Source organism: Danio rerio, chromosome 19 (genome assembly GCF_049306965.1).
Source record: "Danio rerio strain Tuebingen ecotype United States chromosome 19, GRCz12tu, whole genome shotgun sequence".
Lineage (NCBI taxonomy): Eukaryota > Metazoa > Chordata > Actinopteri > Cypriniformes > Danionidae > Danio > Danio rerio.
Genome location: NC_133194.1, coordinates 37,528,661 through 37,553,461, shown reverse-complemented (window position 1 = coordinate 37,553,461; position 24,801 = coordinate 37,528,661). Strand labels below are relative to the sequence as shown.

Sequence of the window (24,801 nt, the reverse complement as noted above, 5' to 3'; positions counted from 1 at the left end):
GAGTACTGAAAGAAAAAAGAAGAGAAGAGGGAGTGTGTCCGGGGATTGTCTGGAAATCACAGTGCCTGAAGTGCAAGGCAGCACTTGGAATAAAGCTCTGTCTGGGTTTCTGCCTTCTGGATGCAGTCCCTTGACTCTCCATTCTCTCCAAGCCTCACTGGACACACTGGATCTCCATACATTTAACCCTTCTGGATACAGACACCTTTTGGACCCAATTTCTCCAATTTCTGGATAAAGGGATTGCCACAAGATTATTTTTAATTATTTAATTCAACACGTTTGAAGAACCTCCTTTTCACATTTAGTACAAAAATGATCATGTCACAGAATGTTGGATTTTATTGATTTCAGTCCCTCGTGCTCTGTCTGCGGAAGAGGACTAGATAAAAGAGGAGGATGAGGTATTTCAGGCACAGATGGCTTCTCTTCCTGAAATGCTCTATTAATGCTTCATTATAGGATTAAAAAGAAGCAGATATTGATAAAGAATACACAACAGGAACACTGGTAGGACTGTTGAAGAGTGCGTCTTTTTTTATTAGTGTATTTTGATGAATTTTTTTTAGTTTGCATTATTTGACCTTTTCAAGATGCCTTGTTTTTGGAAATACTTTCAAGGAATTATGACTATTAAATTTTGTTCTTAGAAGAAAAGGGATATGAGAGACAAAATCTCCTAACTGGCACTTTTTGTTTTTCTTTGCCGAACTCAGTTTTATGTAACAGAGTGTGCAGTTCTCACCTTAAAAGGAATCTCATATAGCTTTAGCTGCTGCTCTTGGAGATGGTGAAAGTAGCTGAAGCTCTGCTTTGATTTTTTTTTTCCTGTTGTGGCAGCGGGAAGGAGATTCAAGAGGAAGCAGCACTAAGGAAGGAAAGGATTTTGGCTTTTACTCTTGTTTTTTGAGTTTAGAACTCAGCCGATCAAAAAGGAAACAAAGGATTATTGTCTAAAATGGATGCTATTATTTTGTTTTGGATTTTGGACATCTGACTCAAGACGCTTATGTATATTCTCCTAATATTTAATATGTCTGTGTTAAACTTTTCCCAGACCAGTGCAAAGGAGACATTTTTAGTGTACTTCAGCATTGCACATGCAGATGGCAACATGTAGCCCTGGACTGAGAGCTGGAACCTTTTCTGACTTGGAATATTTATGCTTAATTGCAAACTGGGAATTCAGTGCATGACCATGTATGACTCTAAAAAATGACTGAGCTATCGGATTAGTTCTGGACCTCTCTAATATTCTCTGCTGGCTTTGTTTGTGGAATAGTAACCATCCCATCTCAGCCCCTTGAGGGCGCTGTAGTTTGGGATGGGAAAACCTCTGAGCCGCCCAGACTGCTTGCGGCAGAACCCTAGGTGCCTAGGGAAGGGTGATGATGAAGAGGCATATATTGAAGACTGCTATGTACCCCAGCGTTCAATTTATGACACAATGCGCATCAATGAGCAGATTGATCAAGGTTCAAAGCTCAGCCAGCCTTCCCGCAGCACTCTGGGTTCAGGGGGTGGTGAGGGAAGTACAATATCCAGCAATGGGACATTGGGAGCTGACATAGGTGGAGTATTTGTTGCACGAGGTGGACCTGCAGATGCAGGTGTAAGAAAGTTGGATGAAAGAGTTATTTTTGATGCCCTTAAACTCACTGGTGACCCTCAAAGTATGTCACCTGTCGGAGGAGTCAGCACTGGAGTGGTCATTCCTGCATCAAATTCAGCTGCAGTTGGAGCTGCTGTTGTGACTAAAAGGCGGCACCAAGGTGGTGACAAGAAGGACAATCCAAATCGGCGTTCCTGGAAAGCTTTCATGCCTCCTACTTACCCGGAATTTGCAGAACGGTTAGAGATGTCACCTGGAGAGAGTGGAGAGAAGCGTTTGTCTGGGGCTGGAATCCCGGTTTCTCCTCTCCATCCTGTACCATCTTTAATAGCATCATCTTTTTCTTCTACATCATCGCCTCCTTTGGTATCACCTTTCTCACCTTCTCCTGTCTCATCTGGAGGTCCTCAAACTCCACCAGTCTCCAGCTCTCCTTCTTTCACTCCCACTGTTAGCCCAGTTCCTTCACATCCTCCTCATGCTCTAAGACAGAAACAGCTCATTCAAATGCAGTCCCACAAACCTGCTACTGTTCTGTCCTCTCTCTCGAAAGAACAATCACCTTTAAAAACTACTTTTTCTCAATCAGACTCTTCACAGCCTACTCCAAGAGTCTCTCAACAAAATGAGAGAAAGAAAGGAGAGCAGATTAAACCAACACCAGCACCAATGTGTGTTAGAAGCATCTCAGAAGAACCACCACAAAACTACGATACTAATGCAGCTAGGACCTCTAATAATGAGCGAGACTCACCGCTACTAGAACATGACCAAGACACAGCGCCTTTATTACCTCCAAAACCAGTATTTTGTCCCCCAACAAAAGCTCGTACCTGGCCCCGCAGTATGAGGGGAAATAAAAGATCACTGGGGCATGGGAGGGTTCTTCCCATTCTGCCTCCACTACCCCCTGTTCTTGGTGAAGACAGTGATGAGGAATCTTTGTACCTGTTGGATCCTCCGTCACCTTTCCTACAAGAAGGAGAGGGACTTAATTACGAGGGTTTGCCCCTGTCTCCCTGTGTTAGTCAGGAAGGTGGTGAGGATGGTTTATTGGGCTGGCCCCTTCCTACTGGTGGGCTACGAGAGAAGACTGCCTCAGAACTTTGCTTTGAAGAAGATGAACGCAGAATCTTGGCGGAGTTAGAAGAGGAGGATGAGGTAAATAGAGATCAACAAAAGAAAGAAGAGGAGGAGAGATTTGAGATGGAGGAACGAAATTGGCAAGCAGTGTTGAAACTGGAGAGCAGTGAAACAAGTGGTATATCATGGGAGGTAGAAGAAGAGCAATCACAGTTATTGGATTGGGAGACACAACAACTTGCATCATCAGGGCACTGGCCTCTGTTGACACCCCCTGTAGGGTTTGGAGGCTCAGAGGCCCCTAGTGCTTCCCCTTGCCCCAGCTCTGAAGCAGGTTCAGATGAACTTTTTCTTGAACTTGAGAGACAGTGTCTGGAAGACACAGATAATTCGGCTGTTTCCGAGCAAAAGGATTTTTCTCACACTTCTGAATACTCTGATACCTGTGATAACTTTCCTAGTATTAAAACTGATCAAACTGATGCCAGATACGAATGTGACATCAAAGAGCTGGATAATAAAGATTGTGCTGTGATATCAGAACATGATATCACAGATCTGGCTGAGCCATATGTAACACAAATAAAGCAACATTCACCAGTAAGTATGAATAGCTGCTCTTCTGTTGAAAATGGCCAAAGCCCAAGCCAATTGCAAGTATGCCTTCCCTGTACTAGTGGAGAAAATGACCATGATCAAGATGATTTAATGTCATTCATAGCTGATGCAGATGCTTTAGATTCTGAATCCAGTGGTATTCAAACCTCACACCAAGATCCGATTCCATCCGATGCAATTCAAACTGTGAGCTTTGAGCAACCAGAGAGTGATTCAGATTTAGGCAGCGGAGCTTCATCAGGTCATGAACAGCAAGAGGATGAGGATGTTATGAAAGTAGATGTGGCATCTGAGGTTCAGCATATCTCAGTACAACATGGAATTTACACCCCAGAGAATTTGAATGCAGATGCTGAAAGTAATATAAACCTAGGCATCTTTACAACTGATTTGGAAGGATTGGAAATTAAGGACAGTGTTCACCAGTCCCCAGAGTGCTCTATCTTGGAAAATGAGAAAGAAAAGGAAGTTAGCAACGGTCACTGTGAGACTGTCTCTCATGAGGATGCAGTTTCCTCTGAGCTTGCTCAAGTAACTATGGAAATAACCTCTGACCAAAAGAGGGCTTCTTCAAAATCAAAGAAAGAAGAGATTTCAGTCTCCATGGAAGTTTTTGTTGAAGGGGAGGTGTCTTTACATGAGTGGGAATTAACAGAAACAGATAAAGGAACCACAAGTACACCAAAATCAGATGCCTCATGCCCACAGTTAAACTCACCCAAAATGGGTATTGAGTCTGCTCCACCTTCCCCACTGCCACTGTTGACCACTAATGAGTCAGGAATTGCAGGACATGACAGCAAAGATAATGATGCTTTTGTTGCATCTGACAGTTTTGTGTATTTAGCTGTATCTGTGCCACCACAGTATTCTCAGGATTGTCCCCCATCTCCCTCAGTGGAATCAACCCCTCCTAGCCCTCTTCCAAAATGCCACCCTGAGCCAGAGGAAGGGGCATTTCTCTCTTCCGATAGTTTTGTTTACCTAGCAGCTCCTGAGCGGTTTGTGTCCGATGGAGGTTCTGCTTGTGAAGACTGTCAGGATTTGGACTATGAGTCAGAAGAGACAAGATCAGGTGTTGATTTTGTACTTGGATCAATGACTGGAGATAGCGAATGGGACTCGGATGGATCAGGCTTAGAGCTTGTTCACCAACAAAGAGACCAGTGGGAGCAACTAGAACCAGGCATTTTACATGGTCTTTTCAACCAAGAAGAAAACGAGGCAAGCTTTCAGGAGTGTGTAACATCATGTGACAGTGACTGTGAGGCCACCTGTGAAGCAAGTTCTGTGGAAGACATCATACCACTAAAACATGACCTTGATTTTGACACACAGGTAAAAGCCCCTATTTAAGTTTGTTTCCATCAGTCCATCCAAAGTTAACTGCATTTCTAGATTGATTCTTCTAAACCATTTAGTGCATAGGTCTCAAACTCAATTCCTGGAGGGCTACTGGTCTGCAGTTTTGCTTCAACCCTAATCAAACACAGCTGACCCAAATAATCAAGATTTTCAAAAGAGTCTTAAACACCTTGATTAGTTGCATCAGCTGTTTTTGAGGGTTGGAGCAAAACTGTGCAGAGCTGCGGCCCTCCAGGAATTGAGTTTGAGACCTATGATCTAGTGCTTTTGTTAACCAGAAGTAAATAATTATATGTAGATATAAATTTAAGGTAGTGATTCTCAAACTGTGATCTGTGTGTTAATTCACAAATTAGACAATATATCTAAAATACGTTTTTTAAAACGTAACTTTCAAAAAGGACCACATTTTATTTTATTTAAACATTGTTTTAAAAAGTTATGATTCAATGTACAAATCAGTGTTACATTGAGCATTCTAGCCAGTTTTTTGACAAAAAGAAGCAGTTTAGTTTGGGTAAAGATTGACAGTTTGAGTCTGCTGGTAATGGTGGCTACTCCCCTAGATTTTAGGTGATCCACAATTTTTGTTGAACTCTGACTCAACTGAAATAATCTGGGTTACAACAGTGTCTTTGTGAAGTCTTCTAATATCCTTCAGGTTGTTTTCCCAGTCCTTTGTACCCTGCAAATGTTTGCGTTTGTTTACTTCAGTTTTTTTGTCCGGGAAGTAATAGCATAGCACACATTTTGGCAGTAAATAGGTTAATGTTCAAGCAAGCATTTCCATTGATCCTTTTTGAATATTAAATAGTATTTGTGTTTAGTTTGAAGGATATATCTTCTTGAATTCTTTTTTTATTGCAGATGTAATCACATGAGCACAAACATGTTTGTTGAGTTAAATGGATGCTTACTCTATTGTAGTTTATTGAACGTTTGTGTGTTTGGTTACAGGCAAATGGGTTTTTGCACTCTTTTGCATGTTTGCTTTTGCTGGCTGTTTGAGCACAGCTTTGTCTAAGTAAGCAAAATGTGTGTGTTTGAAAGAGATTTAGAACAGTCAGGAATGTTTTTTGTAAATGCATATTAGATTTCTTGACATAATATGAGTGTGCGCTTTATGTTCTCTCTCGGCTGGCGTGACAAGGCTGGCGTCTGCTCTGTTTCACAGTGACAGTGGCGGTTGTCCAAAAGACTGCCTCTTAGTTTTTAAACTCTCTGGATGGTTGTTGCATTACTGTCTCTATCAGCCTGACTGGTCATCCACATTTGATTTGACTCTCTGCTTGCGCCAAATCTGCGTGGTTTCTCTCAACCCCCCAGTCTCCTCTAATGTAATCAGATGCAGGAACCCTGTCATGCTGGATTTTAGTAGAGAGGATTATAGCAACTGAGGGACAGGACAGGATCAGTTAGCAAATGATATTTAAACTTGGTTGGGATATAAAAATTAAAACAGCTGAAAAAATGTCTAATTTGAAGGTTTGGCTGTCATCCAGAGCAGAACCAACTCAAAATCAACCCCCTACTTTCTTCCAAGCTGCAGACAGATGATTCTGCAATTGAGATAAGGAAGTGAGAAATAAACACCAGCCTCTGTAAGAGCAGCCACATTTACTAGCAACACACAAACATTGTGTTAAGTTGTTGGAAATATAAACGGATGATAAGGACATATCAGCACAGGACCAGACAATTGCCCCCTGCAATACCCAAAAACACAGAGGGAGTCAACCACAGACCTCAGGAAAGATCTGTGCAATCCTTTAGAGCAGCCCTCCGTTACGGCCCATCTCCAGTGAAATTCAACACTGCACTGTTGGCTGATTTGGAGGATAAGGTTAGAAGATTTTGCAACAGCTTGATCATGAAACAAAGAGTCTCTATGGCAGAACACCTGGTAGTACTCAAAGTAAGGGCTGCATGAGCAATAAGAGGCGTCAGGAGAAACGTCTGACGTAACTTCTGAAACCCACACTCAATTTTGAGTCTGTCCAGGGTAGAGATTTAGAGACAGTCAGGTAAACAGACACACCAACTGATATGCACAGTGGAAAGGGAAGAGCAATCAGGGAGGGAGGGAGCGCTGGTGTTATGGCATATGGTAACAGCGGGTATATTTGATTGTTTGGATAATAATGGCAGTGAAAGACTGTGCGGGAAACACCTGTGATAAAAGACTTTTGCAAACAAAAGAGTTTGATCAAGCCCTGTGGCCGTGTCTGCACAGCGACGGTCACAACAAAACATTCACACATGTCATGAACTCATTGTCTGTGCTTTTAACCTCAATTGGCCAGTATTTATCAATGGAACCATATGAACTATCTACTTGTAAGAACTTTTGGGTTTAGAAATTGAATTTTTGAAAAGGAAGCGGTGATGAAGGGCTGCAGTAAGAAGGCGAAGGAGGTGAAAGCGAAGACAGGAAGAGTAGGAATGGGGAGATTGTTTTTTTAGGCCTCTGTAGGACTAGAAAGGTGGCTAAGGGCTACATTTTCATTGATTTGAGAGAAATCACATTCCTGTGATTTATGTTTTTGGATGTACAGTGGTATAACGCGGTTTACTTTTCGTGGTCTGTCAGGTTCGTGGATGTTTTTAGTGTAATTTCTTTTTTTCTACAGTGCATTGTGTTCTGCGTGCTGACTGGCTGTAGACCATTGTCAGTCAAACTCCTCCGTGTATCCTGTACAGTAAAGAATGCCTTCAGCTTGCCAAATATGTATCTTTGATCGCTAGCTCTGTGACTCTGAAGTGCTGGACTGTCCAGCATTAAAGGCACTTGCGGTAGCACCCTTTAGGCAGAGAACCATGCTAACCATCGCACAAAAAGTTGGACTTATAGACATGCAAAAGGAAAGTAGAAGTTATGTGGATGCAATTACGGAATAAATAAATGAAGATCAAATGGTTTGGATTTTTGGTTTCATTCTATAATACTGGACTTGTTTTTCTACGATGGTTTGAACTTTGAGAGTGTTTAAACGAGAGAAGTGTGAAAATGTTAATGCATGTTTGAGAAAAGTGTATAAAGTGTGTATAGAGGGATTTTACAGCCTTAAAACATCTATAATACATCTATAAAAAAATAAAGCGGACTATTTTGCAGATTTCGCCTATTGCGGGCTATTTTTCAAATGTAACTCCTACGAAAAACAAGAGACCACTTTACTTTCTAGAAATTGATGCTTCTCGTTTATTCAAGAACAGATTGATATTTATTTATTTATTTATTTTTGTCTTTGTTTATATAGCTCTGGATTATTTATGGTTATGCACTAAAGATTGAGTTTCATGCTTTGATTCAGCGTACAATGTTCATAGAACATTTAAAAAGTGTCAATGAAAGCATTCAAGACGCATTTAGCGTTCATTATGTATAAATGTGTATGTGTGACAGATAATTGTGAATAAAACACCACAGACCTTTCAAATACAAACATGTCAGGCTAGTGTTTGGACACACTTCACAAGTCAACTATTGTATTTCAATTCATCCATTAAAAGATATTAATGAATGGGTCAAAGACAAAATGTCAAATTTTTAAAAAAGTTATTTTATGAACAAAGTAGAAAGCAGGTATTAAGTGCAAGTAGTTTCTACCTTCTAGAAACTTTTGTGAACTGTGATCACCAACCTAATTTCACCAAGTAGGACATGTTCCTGGATTAACATCTAGGTTGATCCTGGAACAACATTCCAATCAGCCAATCAGATGTAAGTGGTACTGACTTTATAACTCGCAATTTTGACTTTATAACCTCCCAATTCTGACTATACCTACAAATTCTGACTTTATAACTTGCAATTCTGGCTTTGCCTATGAATTCTGGCTTAATAACTCGCAATTCTGACTATACCTACAAATTCTGACTTAGAAACTCGCAATTCTGACTTTATAACATAGAATTTTGACTTAACTCAAAATTCTGACTTAACTCGCAATTCTGATTTTATAACCCAGAATTCTGACATAATAACTAACAATTCTGTCTTCATAACTCAGAGTTCTGACTTTACAATATTTTTTTATAAAAATGTTTTATTTATTATTCAGTTGTAAGAACAGGCTTTCACTGTATTGGACTGGACACATTCTTATGTACAGAAAACAATAGTGAATCCCTTTCATGAAAGCACTTTCATCTTCGACTTACAGATACTGTAAACAACTTCTGTTTGAGATCTTGAGAAACACCTGGGTGTGTCCAGATTTTTGACTGCTTCTGTAATTAAGTCTGATGGATTTTATCTTGCTTTCCGCAAAAGAAAATGCATTAAAATAACTTAACTGCTTAAGATGCTTTTAAGAATGCTTAAATGCTTTTTAAAACTTAAGATGCTTTTTGGTATGGAACAATGTTTAGAAAACTCAGCTAAGTTTGGGGTACATGAAATGAAATGTGGGCATACTCATATGCGACATGGAGTTGTGGTTCAAACTGAAGAGAGAGAGAAACAAAAGACTTCAATGGCAGTGATGTTGTGGGTTGGTCATAAGATGCCAGTAGCTAAAAGTGATCTGTGGGGGTTCAAGTGAGAAACAACAGAGTTTAAAGAGCGCTGAAGAGAGAAGTATGAAGCGGTATGTGTGTGAGAGAGTGATTGGCCTGCTGGCCAGATTGGTTGAGAGCGTTTGACTGGAATGACAGGCATCCTAGATATTTTCCAGAGGCCTGCATTACAAGAGTCCAACACCCTGAGAGACGAGTATAGAGAAGAGAACTCTTTCTGTTGTTGCATGGATAAGTTTAGCTACATCCTACTTGCATGTGGACACAAGCATCTTTGTTCCGATTTCAAAGTTCAGAGCAAGGTTATTTTAGCAAACATAACTTAAATACTAAAATTGTTGGTTAAAAACGTTTTCGTTGACTGAAATAAAATAATAAATTCCCAATAAATGAAAAACTAAACAAAACTTTACAACAGCCACTGAAAAACTATATGAAATTAAATTATAATTAGCAAAAAATGCTGTGGTTGTTCAGACAAACAACTGTAGAAGCACTGTTATGGACTAGTGCATCAGTCAAAATCATGAGGATTATTGACAAAAAGAAATAAAACATCTTTTAGAAATAAACATACAGTTTCTGCTTTTAGGCATCTTTAACCCTTTGACTCTACTTATGCTTAACCAAATTGTTGACCATATTTTGACTGTTTTGAATAATGACTGCTAAAGTCATTTAAATAATGGCTTACACACACAGCTATGTTGGTTTACAAAAAAATCAAACAAACATAATCCTGTTGCACTATACACTTGATTTTGGTTTATAGTAAAAAATCTTGATAATTAAGAAATTAATCAATAAAATTGATCTTACTCTTTATATTTTCAGATTTTCATAGTATATGTTAAATTCCAGCCTTGAACCATAAACCGATATATCAACCATTTGGTAGATGTTAATATTTAAAAAATTATGGGATGTGTTATAAAAAATTCATTGTGTTAACTCGCAACATTAGGAGTTAAAAAAAGACTTGATCTTTAATATGAAAAATGTCTATTTCATTCAACTATTTAATTAGCTATTTAATTAAATAACTAATTAGTTGATTTTGTTGCGTTTTGGATATAGTGTTTGTTCTAACAGCTCCTTTCTTTTTATTAACCTAAGGGGTTTGCACAAGAGTTAATGTAAGCTGTGCAAACATTAAACTACTGAAAGCAGTAGCAGATAGTTCATCTCATATCTTGAAAATAAAATAAACAGTTTGAAATTGAACTTCGGAACTGTGACTCAAAGCCAACACATATCAGTGATTCAGCATCTACATTTAATAATGTTAAAAGGTTTAATATGTATTAATTAGATTATAAACCAGTGATCCCCAACCTGGACCTGTGGATCATTTTCCCGCCAGAGGGAAAATGATCGGGAGGGTTGCGAATTTTTTCATTTTTTATTGTAAAATTAAATATTTCAATTAAATGTTGTAAATGAATGAGATTTTTTTTTAAATGTACTTACTGTCACTTAATGAATAGGGGACAAAGCAGATGACTTCAGTGTGCAAATCAAGGCAAAGACAGGTGACTAGTGTGTTGGGCATTGAACTCCAGTGTTTTATAAATCTACGTTTTTTTAATGGTTTTATTGTAATAAGTTCGTTAAACTAATATATATTTTCAAACAAATTGAATGCATTAGTAAATACACTTGAAGTAATTTTTTCAATTTATTTTTTAAATATCATTAAATAAAATAAGGAAATTACCCATGGCCACTTTAATGTAAAGAGAAACTGATTCTCGGAGAGGGGTCTGGATGCAGACCTGGTGCAGTGCAATGTGAGCTGCATCTAATGCTTTTTAATGCGCTTACCTAACCCCACCCTTAACCCTGCTCGTCACAGTGACGTTACTCACTCCATTAAGTGCATCATGTCTGACATTGCATCGCTGAGTGATGCAATCTCAGCTTGCATCATAAAGGCTGCATCCAGATACTATTAGATTCTCGCAGTGTCCAAAATAAAGGAGTGCAAAAGCGAGAGCCTTTACTCTCCGTGCGTTCACCATGTTTGAATGAACAAATACTGGAAACTCATATACCGCTAAAAATTTTGGAGGGAATGTGGAGACAACAATTTTTTATGCAATTTTTTATTACTCCTTTATGAATATAAATGTTTTGTTTTTTTTTTAAATATAGACTTTTAACTGATTCAAAAAATAGTATTTCTCCACTTGCGCACACGGACATGCTTAGACAAGACTGGAATACATCACATCCGGTCGTCCAGTCGCATATCGTCTAGTCGCAGTAGTTTAAATATTTCAACGTATCCGCAGGTCAAATTGGATCTGAATATTCCGCAAATGGAGATGATTGGAAATCTACGCAACTTCCGGACGACTCCATTGCAAATGAATGACGTTCAGTCTGTCGCTTGTCGTGTGCAGTGGAAAGACAGCTTAATAAAGTTTGCTATATTTACATTCGGCCCACAGCTCTCAATCAAGTTTGGATTTTGACCCTTCATTAGAAAAAGTTTGGGCACCCCTTTTATAAACCCTACCATTTCATTGGAGTGCAGTGAGTGCACTATTCAGCGCTTCTGAATAGCTGTATTTAAATTTCTGTTGTGCTTTGTCTGTTGCAAACAGACAAATTGCTTATCACTACAAATGTTTTCAAGTAGCATGTTGTTAGGACAAGCGGTTACAGTGTAACCTGCTCACCCATCGTTTACATTCGTAATATTAATATTATTTGTCATTTCGGAGTCTGCTACTGACCACTGGAGGTCGCATTTCAGTCACGGACGCACACTTTGAGAGCTTTCCTGATTGAATGAATCAAATACATGGTTTTCCACCAGGAATTCTGAAATTTAATTGGCTAAACTGGCAGTGGACGGTTAAAAGAACCGAAACAACCGTTTCAGCATGTAATGCACATTTTCAGAGCAGAATAGCGGACTTCAGCATTGTTTTTTAGATAACTAGAATTGTTCACTTGGCATGTTTCTTAAATATCTGCAAACATATGATGGTATTTTTATGCTTTAGAAGACTCACATACAAACTTACATACAGCAGCTTTAACTCTGCTAAACTAGAATTACTCAAACAGATACCAAATATATCAAAACTAAAACTAAATACAAAATAAAACTAAACAAAACAATTAATGAAACAAAGCAAATTGAAAAGTAATATCAAAATAAAAACTACTTTAGAAATGCAAAACTATAATAGCTTCGGTTCTGAGCATCTAAATTAGCCGTAGCATAAATGTTCAGACATATAATTGTCTTTGAAATAATTAACAGCTTTGCTTGGGATTTGGCAACACGAGTTGCGGAAGATCTGCCGCAGATGCAGATGAATGAGTTATTTCAATGCTGGTGGGTGAAAAGTGCCACATGTGATGAATGATCAGGATTAAAAACGGGAAATGGCTCTAAGTGTACACACCGAGGAGGAGGAGGAGGCCTGGATGATGGATTCAGGATAATGTTAGACAGGATATAGAAAGACAAAAGGGGACCAGAAAGCGTCGCTCGCAGTCGCGTACACTCTCACAGTCACACATACTGCGGAGCAGAGGGTGGAGCAGGTTGAAGCTGTGGTTCATTGTTTTGAGGCCGACAGACATCCTGTTTGAAGCAGGAATGAAGCCCCTCGCCACAAGGCAGCTGCAAATAAACCAACACACACTCACACGCAAAGGATGCTGGATTTTATTTAAATGTCCATGCTTAGTTCCCCTCGTTTTACAGTTTAAGCGTGCTTGCTATCATCTGGATCTCAAAATTAGGCGTTGACGCAAAGTCGCTTTTTTTTTTTATTGTAAAATATCAGTTTTAATAAGTACTACTGTATATAGGTGAAAAATATGTGAAATGATTTACATACACATCAGTAGTATTCATGAAACTTTAGGCTAAAAGTACCTCCCAACTAATTCCAGCGAGATTCTGGAGTGTGCATCCAATGAAGTGCATTGATGTTGCTCAATATTTCAGCACCGCGGCATGTGGAAGCATTGTTTTCCCTTTGTTTTTTTCCCCTGATAGGAATTTTAAAAATGTCTTTGTAAAAGTATTATAAGTCATGAACCAAATCGACCAGCTACGAGATTAACTACATTACCAACTTTAATTACAAGCAAAATAGTATGTTAAAATTGGCACAAAAAGACAAAAATAAAATATACATACTTAAATAGAGGTCTTTCTTTAGCTTAGAGAATCAATGAAAGGTGTTGCATATAATCCCTTTACATGTCTTTTATAACCATTTGGGTTTGAACATGATAAAAGAAGGATATGTGGGAGACTCGCAGAGCTTCTAGTAGAAGTCATAGTGATGAATGGGACACTAGACAGGGGCGATTTCTCCACTCGCGTCATAGCAGCTCAAAACACTGGATATACAATGATCGCACTAGTCACGTATAAACAGTTTATGCACAACTGTGTATATTTTAGCTGTTGTGATGCAACACGTGCGTCGGCTCTGCTTGTAAACTCATAAACAAACACCTGCTATTGGTTCAACGGCCGATGTCGATCGATCGGAGCATCCATAATATATATATATATATATATATATATATATATATATATATATATATATATATATATATATATATATATATATATATATATATATATATATATACAGTTGAAGTCAGAATTATTAGCCAGAATTTTTCAACATATTTCTGAACATAATAGTTTCAATAACTCATTTCTAATAACTGATCTTAAATTTCAAAGGAGGGCTAATAATTCTGACTTCAACTGTGTGTGTGTGTGTGTGTATATATATATATATATATATATATATATATATATATATATATATATATATATATATATATATATATACAGTTGAAGTCAGAATTATTCGCCCCCTTTGAATTATTTTTTCATTTTTAAATATTTCACAAATGATGTTTAACAGAGCAAGGAAAATCCATGCTGGATAAGTTGGCGGTTCATTCTGCTTTGGCGACCCCAGATTAATAAAAAGACTAAGCCAAAAGCAATATGAATGAATGAATTTCCTATTTTTGTCTTGTTTTATTCTCTGAAATAAGAATTCAGTGGTAACTTTGTGTCTATTCCAGATGCATTTTCATTGTGCCTCAATACTCTAAAGTAAAATGGACCTCATGTTAACTTTGGTAGTTGTTCATTATGGCATCGGTTAGAGGTATTTGGCAATCTGTATGTGGGCAGCCACTGTGTTAGATATTCTGTCAGAACTCTGTAGTGTTGGGCTGTTGAAGAAATGGAGCTGTACAGCATTGCTGCCAAGGCCCTGTATTTAATTTCAGTCAATGTGTGAGGGCTGAAAACTGCCTCCCTGTTTATAAACGGCCATGCCACCATTATCATGTTGTAGTGTTTGTACAGCCTTGACCAGTTTAGACTTGTTCTGTAATATCCCATGTCCAGTAGCATAACAAGTGCATTAGTTATACACTAATCAAGTCATTTGTGTATCTTTCCCCACTCACTCTTTAGGCTGTGGAAAGGGAGCAGGTAGACAGCATTCAGCCTAAACTGCAACATGTCAACGCTGTGGGTCAAGGCCTTATTCAAAGCGCAGCCAAACACACTGACACTCAGGCTCTGGAACATGACTTGGAGACCACCAACCTGCACTGGAACTCCCTCAACAAGAGGGTACGCTTGCAGTTTTTTTTAGACATTATCTTAGCGGACTGATAGGAATGCATTTATTAAATGTTCATTTTATTCAATTCACAGGTTGCTGAAAGAATCGCACAGCTGCAAGAGGCCCTGTTGCATTGTGGGAAGTTTCAAGACGCCCTGGAGCCACTCTTGAGCTGGCTGAGTGACACAGAGGAACTGATAGCCAATCAGAAACCTCCATCTGCTGAGTACCGTGTTGTCAAGGCACAAATTCAGGAGCAAAAGGTTTGATTTTATTTAAAAATATGTAGATTATATTATTATATTATATTTTAGATATTTTTATATCATAATTGTATAATATTTTATTATATCATATTATGTTATATTTTTTTATATCATATTATATATATATATATATATATATATATATATATATATATATATACATATATATACATATATATATATATATATATATATATATATATATATATATAATTTTGATTTATATAATATTTATATATATATAATTTTTTTATAATTTAAAAAAACATTTAAATGAATAATATTTTAAAAGTTACTGCAGATGAAAGATAAAAAAAATATCCATTGAATTTAACTGCTGTAAAAATGACCAGATCTTTTTTTTTTTTTTTGCATAAATCTGTTAATCAACCTCAGTCCTGATCAAAACTACTACATTGCTTAGAAAATCACAGGATTTACCTCTTTAATTGCCAAATTCATGATGAAAAAATGACATATTTTCAATATAAAAAGTTTTTGTGGACTGGATTTTTCCTTTTGTCACAGTCTTGGACATGTGTAACATCATTGTCTTTAATTAATTTTCATTTTGTTCTCCCTAATTTACTGTTGGTGGCACTTTTTGCCCCATTGACTTCCATTATAACCACATTTTTTATCACAAATGACATCATATAATCATGTATTTTTGATTGTGAGTAGTTTCTCCTGTTGGGAAAAGGTAACATTTGTCATTTATACTGTTGATCATCAGTTGCACCATTAACCCTTTAGATAAGCCTGTGCAAAAAAAAAAAGTTTAGTTCCTGGATTTTATATGGAGTATCACACCAAATTAAAGTGTGTGTATTTGTGTCTGTGAGAGTGATCTTTGGGCACTTACCTTGATGTGTCTGAAAAAAATCTAAATATGTATCTCAGCTCTCAGAACTTCATGGAGTAAATAAAAACAAAGACTGTTTATTTATGCACCATCAAATGTGGTTATAATGGAAGTGAATGAGGCAAAAAAGCCACCAACAGTAAATTAGAGAAAAAAATTAAATCTAACAAAGCATCTAAGCCAATGTTGTTACTAATTGTTCACATGTCCTGTGACTGTGATAAAAGGTTTTAAAAATTCAGTCTACAATTACTTTTTTTTAAATGGAAAACAATTAATTTTGTGTTTTTTTTTCACCAAATCAGAGACATCAATGATTTAGTCAATTAAAGAGTTCAAATCCTGTAATTTTCTAAACAATTTTGTAGTTTTGAGGTTAATTAACAGATTTATGCAAAAAAAATGATCAAAAATATTTATGTGATGCATTTTTACAGCAGTTTCATTCAGTGGATGTTTTCATCCCGAAAATAACAAAAGGGTAGTAAATTTGCACAGTGCACATGGGTATTCTTTACCAAGTGAACAGTTTTTTTGTGATAAAGTTAATATTTAATATTAAATTAATATTTTAGTCTGTTTGACTGATGTTGATTTGATTCAGCTAAACTATATATATATATCATATATATATATAATTATTATTTTTTTTTTTGACTGTAGTTTTAGATAACATGAATTTGTTTTGGATCATTAACTAAAAATCCCATGTTTTATAAGCTTCTGCAACGGTTGCTGGATGACCGCCGTGGGACTGTAGAGATGATCAGGGCCGAAGGAGAGCGTATCGCTGCTACAGCCGAAACACAAGACCGAGACAAAATCCAGAAACAGCTTCAGAGTTTAGGAGAAAGATGGACAAACCTGCTGGAAAAGGCCAGCGCCAGGTAAACACCATAATCAGAGCAATATGGACACACAGAAACAACCATAAAACCTCTTAATCCAATCTCTGACTCAGAACTCAATCACACTGGGTCGTAAACCCACTGGTTATAAGAACATAACACAAGCATGTGCTTCTCATGTCACGTCCTCAGGCAGAAGCAGCTCGAGGAACTGCAGGTGCTGGCATTACAGTTCCATGAGGCCGTGGAGCCGCTCAGTGAGTGGCTGAGCGCAACAGAGAGACGCCTGAGCTCTGCTGAGCCAATGGGAACCCAGACATCCAAAATCACACAGCAGATTGTAAGGCACAAGGTAGAGTATACACAGCAGAAGATAGACAGAACCGAGATCTGTCATTTTAGCAAGCTACTTTCAGTGTCGAGGATCATTAGACTGACTAGAAATGCAGAGGAAGAGAACAGATTGTGAATCTCCTGTGGTTTTAAATGAACCAGTAGGAGTGTGGTTATCTAAGAAGACATGAAATTCAGGTCTCTGGTCGTGATCCTGCCCACATACATCTCCATTTCATTATGGTTTCATTTTTTATGATTGTGTTTCATTTCATTTTGTTTTGATCCATGTATTTTTTTGTTAATTATGATTTGTCGTTATTCTGCATTGTCATATATGTTTATGTTTGCCTTGTCTTTTTTTTTCCTTCTTCTTATCATCCAATCGCATCTTTTCTTTACTCTGGGCTACTATCCCAGGCTCTCCAAGAGGAAGTCTCCTCTCGAGAGAATAATGTAGACCGTCTTGAGAGTCTCAGCCAATCGCTCCATCCGCTCAGCTGCGCAGCCGATCAGGATTGGCTGGGCGAGCGTGTGGGTGCAGTGCGCAGCGGGCACACAGAGCTGCGTGATTGGTGCGTTCGGAGAGAGGCCATGCTGGAGCAGGCGCTGGCCAATGCACAGCTGTTTGGAGAGGAAGAGGTGGAGGTCCTGAACTGGCTAGCTGAGGTGGCCCAGAGACTGGCTGAGGTCTCAGTGCAGAGTTATCAGCCGGAGCACCTAGAGCAGCAGCACAAACACACACTGGTATGATTCTGCAGGTTTTAGCAGCACAGGGTTAAAATATTTTCTGAGTCCTTTTGGAGATGATGAATACTGAGGGGGGAAAAGCAGAATAAAGAATAATACTAGGGCTGCCAGTGAGGTGACCACCGGGTTACTGTTTTTTTGCGGGTCAGAAGATGTTATTTTGCCGTACAATGGAGGGAGAGATACGTTTGACCACATAAACGCTAATATACACTACCTGACAAAAGTCTCGTCGCCTATCCAAGTTTTAGGAACAACAAATAATAACTTGACTTCTAGTTGATCATTTGGTATCAGAAGTGGCTAATGTGAAAGGCAAAGGCTTCTAGATTAGGCTTATTTTACCTAAATTAAAATATGATCATGTCTTGATTTTTAATTCTTTATTAGGACAGTAAGGTCTGACTTTGCTAAGACAAAAGTCTTAAGTCACTTAACAGAAATAATGTGCAGTATAGAATATAAAGTCATGGTGCTGTGGAAAAAAGAATTAATATTGTGTATGACTCCCATGAGCTGGGAGGACTGCTTCCATATATCTCTGCAATGACTCTAATAACTTAATATAGTCATCTGGAATGGCAAAGAAAGTTCATAGAGATTGTTTTGATTTATCTTCAATGCCTCCTCTATCTTACTCCAGACATGCTCAATAATGTTCAGATCTAGTGATTGGGCTGGCCAATGCTGGAGCACCTTGACCGTTTTTGCTTTCAGGAACTTTGATGTGGAGGCTGAAGTATGAGAAGGAGCGCTATCCTGCTGAAGATCTTACCATCACCTGTGGTTTGTAATGTAATGGGCAGCAAAGATGTCTTGATACCTCAGGCTGTTGATGTTACCATGCACTCTGCTGATCTCTCGCACTCACCCATACTGAATGTAACCCCATACCATAATTCGTCCTTCACCAAACTTGATTGAATTCTATGAGAATCTTGGATTTATGCGGGTTCCAATAGGTCTGCATTATTTGGGATAATTGGGATGCAGTTCAACAGATAATTCATCTGAAAGATCTACCTTTTGCCACTTTTCCAAATGATCAACTTGAAGTCAAGTTTTGTTATTTGTTGCTTTCACAACTGGGATCGATGACAAGACTTTTGCAAGGCAATGTACATTATTTGAACTTGCTGATTATGTTAGATCTGGCATCCTTGAGCAGGATGTTCTATTGGTCGGTGTAATTAATCACTATTAAAGGCACAGTATGTCATTTTTCCCACTAGAGTGTGTGTATTCACAACAATCAAAAATGTAGGTTGATGATGACGTGACTGAGTGTGGAATCATGGGAGTTGTCATCTTTATTACTCCTGCAGAAATCATGCTCATGGGTGTGCTAAAGTATTTAAAACTTCTAATTATAATGGTAGTATGAAGCAGAGTTAGACTGAAAGATATGGAAATCAAACGAGAGCGATGAAGTAATTACTGATGAGCGATGAGCATGATGCGGCACAAAAGCAGCAGAACCTTGACTATGTCACAGTCAACCGCTTCCTGTTTTCCTGGTCATGATGATGTGGTGAAGAAGAAAACTTAATTTATTTTAAGATTCTGTTATAGTTCTGTAAAGTTTCTAAAACGCACAGCATATTAAAGTGTCATAGATGTTTTTCTGTTTTCTATAAAATTAAACCAAATATTGAGGGTGAGCATGGCAACACAGGACTATGTCTGTGTCACTAGTTAAAATGGCTTATTTCTCTGGATTTCTTCGAAACATTTGAGATAATGTAAGTACACAAGTCAGCAAAATATATAATACTGTTCTAGCGGTTTATATACCGGTTTATAAGTATTGAACACATCAGTATTTTTCTCAGAAAACATCTTTCTTAAGATAATGTTGACCTGAAATTTTTACTGTATGTTGTTAACAACCAAAGAAGTCTATATATGCAAGAAAAACTAAACTAACTAGATTACAAAGTAATGTGCAATAAAATAAAAAAAATACAAGGAAAAAGTATTGAACACATGAAAAAAGGAAGGTGTAGAAAGGCTGTGAAAGCCCAGACAGCAGCTGAAATCTCTCAGTAGTTCTTCAGCAACTTTCAGTGAATTATTATTCGCTGCTTCAGTCCAGCATCTACATTATTAGGATGATGAACAGAACATCAGGCATTTCAGCCAGACAATGATCCAAAACAGAGCCAGGCAAACTCTCAAATGGTTTTAGAGGGAAAAAAATGAAGCTGCTCGAACTGCTTCTTACATATTGTGCCTTGATCCACACAGGTTCTTTTGCTCTGTCATCATCAGTGGTATGAAAACTGATTTACCGCTATAACTCAAATTTGTTGGCTGCGTTCATGGATATTTAAACACCAAAGGTTATTGTGGTGTGGTTATTTCAGAGAAAAGAATATCAAGACACTGACAAAAAATAAATGGCGGAGACAGTACAAAGCTCCCAATTTTGGGACAGTCTTGCAAAATGCGGGATTGGGTGGTCACCCTAGCCAATTGTTTTATTGTTTCATTTTATTCATTTCATCATTACATTTTAATTACGTTTAAATTCCTTTAAATTATTTCCAGAGCTAACGCTTCTACTACTGGTCCCCTACAGGCTCTTAATGAAGAGATTGTCAGCAGGAAGAAGACTGTGGACCAGGCCATTAAGAACGGACAGGCTCTGCTCAAACAAACCACTGGTACTTTTCCATCTAGTCTCTGCACTCATTAGCGTATAACTGAATTCCTCCTCTGATTATGATCATGTCTGGTCTGTCTGTCTGTCTGTGACAGGCGAGGAGGTCTTGTTGATCCAAGAGAAGTTGGATGGCATCAAAAGTCGCTACGCTGAAATGACGGCGGGCAGTAGCAAGGCCCTTCGGACCCTGGAACAGGCCCTTCAGTTGGCCACACGATTTGCCAGCTCACACGATGACATCAATCAATGGCTGGATAGAGTGGAGGCGGAGCTTAACAACGCTGAGCCAGACACAACACCAGCCTATCAGGACAGACAGAAGGTGAAGGATGTTTTCCAGCCACTTTTTTTACTTAATTTTAGTATTTGTTAGATCAAATTAGGGGGTGGTTCAGTGGTTAGCACTGTTGCCTCACAGCAAGAAGGCCACTGGTTTGAGTCCCTGCTGGGCCAATTGGCATTTCTGTGTGGAGTTTGCATGTTCTTCCTGTGTTCGCATGGATTTCCTCAGGGTGTTCCGGTTTCCCCCACAGTCCAAAGACATGCGGTACAGGTGAAATGTCTAAACGTAGTTTATATGTGTGTGGGTGAATGCGAGAGTGTTTCCCAGTGCTGGGTTGCGGCTGAAAGGGCATCTGCCTAGTAAAACATGTGCTGGAATAGTTGGCGGTTCATTCCGCTGTGGCGACCCCTGATAAATAAGGAACTAAGCTGAAAGAAAATTAATGAATTAATGAATGAATGAATAACTCAAATTAATGTCATTACTGAATGTGCATGTCTGGCTCAGGAGCTGAAGTGTGTTTCTGCTGAGAAGAGGTTAGTTCTGGACACAGTGAATGAGGTGGGCAGTGCTTTACTGGATCTGGTACCCTGGCGTGCACGGGAAGGACTGGACCGCCTGGTTGCTGATGCCAATCAGCGATACCGCCAAGCAGACGAGACCATCACACAGAGAGTGCAGTTAGTGCAGGCTGCCATCCAAAGGTCACAGCAGGTACTGCAATAAATACTGCACAGATGCATTTTTTTTTCAAAATATAATTCTGTAACTTGCAATATTTGAGAGCTTACAATACTATTTAAAGAGGAGAAAAAAAGTAATAATATATATAATGCTTTCCATTTATTCCGTAGCCCCTTTCTGTTTTTTTAGTTTTAAAGAGAAAGTAAGGATTTCCATCTTCCAGGTTTCTATAACAATTACTTTCCAATCTTCTAAAATAGGAGGGGTTGAAGGAAGCCATTTACGTGTAATAGCCTTCTTAGCTGCAACCAGAAGTATTCTCCATTAATATGTGTCTCTAGCCTCATGCAAATCAATAATTCCTAAGTATAACACTGAAAAATGAAACTGGATTTCGATCTTCAATCCACAGATGCATTTTAAATAATACATTTTGCAACAAACCCTATTGTTCAAAAACATATTGTATACCGCTATATACAATTACTAGGGCCAGTATCGGTGGACATCTTTTGCTATGTTTGTGTAGAATTTAAGTGGATTTATGTAGAATGATATGAAAGTATAGTAACTAAAAACCTTTTAAGGTTTACGATGCAAATCTGATTAGAACTATTTGTTTTGGTTAACAAAGTCTTTCATATGTTTCCTGAAAAACAGAAAATATTACTTTACAAACTATTGTACATAAATCAAATAAACAATAAATAACAATAATAATAAACAATAATATTACTAAAATTAATCAAATAAAATGTTTTGTGTGTGTGTGTGTGTGTGTGTGTGTGTGTGTATAACATTTATATATACACATTTATATAAGTCAAATCAAACTAATTATAAAAAAACTTTTAAAAACACAGATGTGCTGTACAGAAATATACATCATAATAAGCATAATAGTGTATAAAATATAAGGTAAAATATAGTTAAACTATCTAAAAGGCATATAAATTAAAATAACCAGTTAGTAAATTCAGGTGTCAATGAAAAAAAATTGTTTTAAGAGCTGATTTAACTTAAAAAAGAGGCCTGTCTAATGAGCAGAGGCAAATTATTACATAGTCGAGGACCTACGACAGCGAAAGCAAGGTCCCCTTTATGCCTACGCTTTGTTTTTGGCACTGATCAGCTGAGCCAAGAGAATGAGTGTGCTTAAAGGGTTGTATCAGCTCAGACATATAAGGTGGGGCAAGACCATTTAGAGATTAAAAACAAATAAAATAATCTTAAACTGTATTCTAAAATGCACTGGCAACCTATGAAGCGAAGCTAACAAGGGGCACCAATTAACTGTATCATTGCAAATGGGCAATAGCTGACCCGCTACTCCCCACATACAGTGCGTTACAGTATTCCAACTGAGTGGTTAAAAAGCATGGATTACTGTGTCAAACTGTCAAAAATAAGTGTTATTAAGTGTAACTTATTAAGTTATTAAGCTTATTTCAGATTTCAGAGGGGCCTAACAATTACTTTATTTTATAATTTTTGTTAATTCAGCATATTCATGCAATATTTAAAATGTTATTATAAATATGTAACATCAGTTGTTTCTTTCATAATATTAGATTTAGGACCGTGCTGCTTTGGTAATTTTGTAAATATTTCTGTTACACTTCTCTTTTTTTTGACTGTTTATATATGCGTGTCATTGTTTTAGTATGAGGAGGCGGTGGACGCAGAGCTGACGTGGGTTGGAGAGACAGAGAGGAAGTTGGCGTCTCTGGGGCCTTTGAGTCTGGAGCCCGACGTGACTGTGGCTCAACTCCAGGTGCAGAGAGCCTTTAACATCGATATCATCCGTCACAAAGACACCGTTGACCAGCTCCTCAAGACACGAGAGGACATCCTAGAGAGCTGCAGCGAACAACAGAGAGACGCACTGAAGGTGAGCACAAAATATAGAAGAGCAAGAGAGCGGGGCAGAATAAGCTGTGCAATGTTTCTTCTGAGAAAGGTTCAATTAGGAAAATTGAATTGACGTGACTCATCCATTTTCCGCCGGAGATTTGATTTGTTGAGTCATGTTTTAAGAAAAACAACAGTTGCTTTTTCTGTCTCTTCAAAGAGTAATTTGGTTGACCCAGTAAAACCTCTTTTCTCCTGCTCCTGTAGGTGAAGACGGACTCTTTAAGTGCTCGTTATGAAGCAGTAAATCAGAGTCATGCTGAGCGTTTCTCAGCTCTAGAGCAAGCGCAGGTGCTGGTGGCGCGTTTCTGGGAGACGTATGAAGAACTCGAACCCTGGCTGGGCGAAACTGAGACTCTGATTACCCAGCTACCCCCTCCTGCCATTGACACAGAGGCTCTCAGACAACAGCAAGATCAGATGAGGGTGAGTGGGTGACATTAAGAGGACAAAGTTGAGTCCCATTTGCTCATTTGTGGTTGTAGACATGAAGTACAGTTGAAGTCTGAATTATTAGCCCTGCTTTATTCTTCTCCCCAATTTCTGTTTAATGAAAAGAAGATTGTTCTCAACACATTTCTAAACATAGTAGTTTCATTCTGTAGACGGTCAGAAAAAAAATGCTTAAGGGGGCTAATAATACTGACCTTAAAAATGGCTTTAAAAATATTAAAAACTGCATTTATTCTAGCTGAAATAAATCAAATAAGACTTTCTCTAGAAGAAAAAATATTATAGGAAATACTGTGCAAAGTTCCTTGCTCTGTTAAACATAATTTTGGAAATATTTAAAAAAAGAAACACAGCAGGGCGAATAATTGTGACTTTGACTGTATATAGGATTACATTACTTGTTTTTTTCCTGTCTAGCTCCTGAGAGAGTCCATCGCTGAGCACAAGCCACACATCGACAAACTGCTAAAGATCGGCCCACAGCTGGCAGAACTGAGCGCCCAGGAAGGGGCAACAGTGAGGCAGCGCTATAATGAAGCAGAGAGACGTTACATGCGCATCAAAGAGGAAGTCAAAAGTCGAGCCACTGCACTGGATGAAGCAGTGTCACAGTCCGTTCAGGTATTTTCTGGAAAATGTTTGAATGCTTACTTTGGTCTGCTGCCCAGTTTGTGATTGTATGTAAATGTTGCAGCCCACAGTTTACTCATTTTATTATCATTACAATTTCTAACACACACAAGTTCTTTTAAAGGGATTGTTTACCCAGAAATTAACATTGACCCATTTACCCTCAAGTGTAGGGCCAGACAGAATCCGCTGACTTTTTTTCTGTGCTGTTTTTTGTAATGAATGCAGAATGAATTTGAGAGTATAGGAGCTTAAAATCTAATACAAAAAATTATAAT

The 24,801-nt window shown here is 38.1% G+C and overlaps 1 protein-coding gene across 41 annotated transcripts in view; it reads left to right on the top strand.

Moving 5' to 3' along the window:
• macf1a (microtubule actin crosslinking factor 1a) overlaps positions 1-24,801 on the top strand; it is a 311,815-nt gene that overhangs the window by 251,743 nt on the left and 35,271 nt on the right. For 38 of the 41 annotated variants that reach the window (XM_073931813.1, XM_009294348.5, XM_073931820.1 and 35 more), the window contains 11 exons: positions 14,682-14,843; positions 14,928-15,098; positions 16,687-16,853; positions 17,007-17,166; positions 17,568-17,894; positions 20,479-20,563; positions 20,658-20,884; positions 21,353-21,559; positions 23,193-23,420; positions 23,648-23,866; positions 24,311-24,514. In XM_073931813.1, the coding sequence (XP_073787914.1) occupies positions 14,682-14,843; positions 14,928-15,098; positions 16,687-16,853; positions 17,007-17,166; positions 17,568-17,894; positions 20,479-20,563; positions 20,658-20,884; positions 21,353-21,559; positions 23,193-23,420; positions 23,648-23,866; positions 24,311-24,514 (2,157 nt within the window). The remainder of the gene's footprint in view (positions 1-14,681; positions 14,844-14,927; positions 15,099-16,686; positions 16,854-17,006; positions 17,167-17,567; positions 17,895-20,478; positions 20,564-20,657; positions 20,885-21,352; positions 21,560-23,192; positions 23,421-23,647; positions 23,867-24,310; positions 24,515-24,801) is intronic. The other 3 variants (XM_068215319.2, XM_068215321.2, XM_068215309.1) reach the window with 1 other exon arrangement.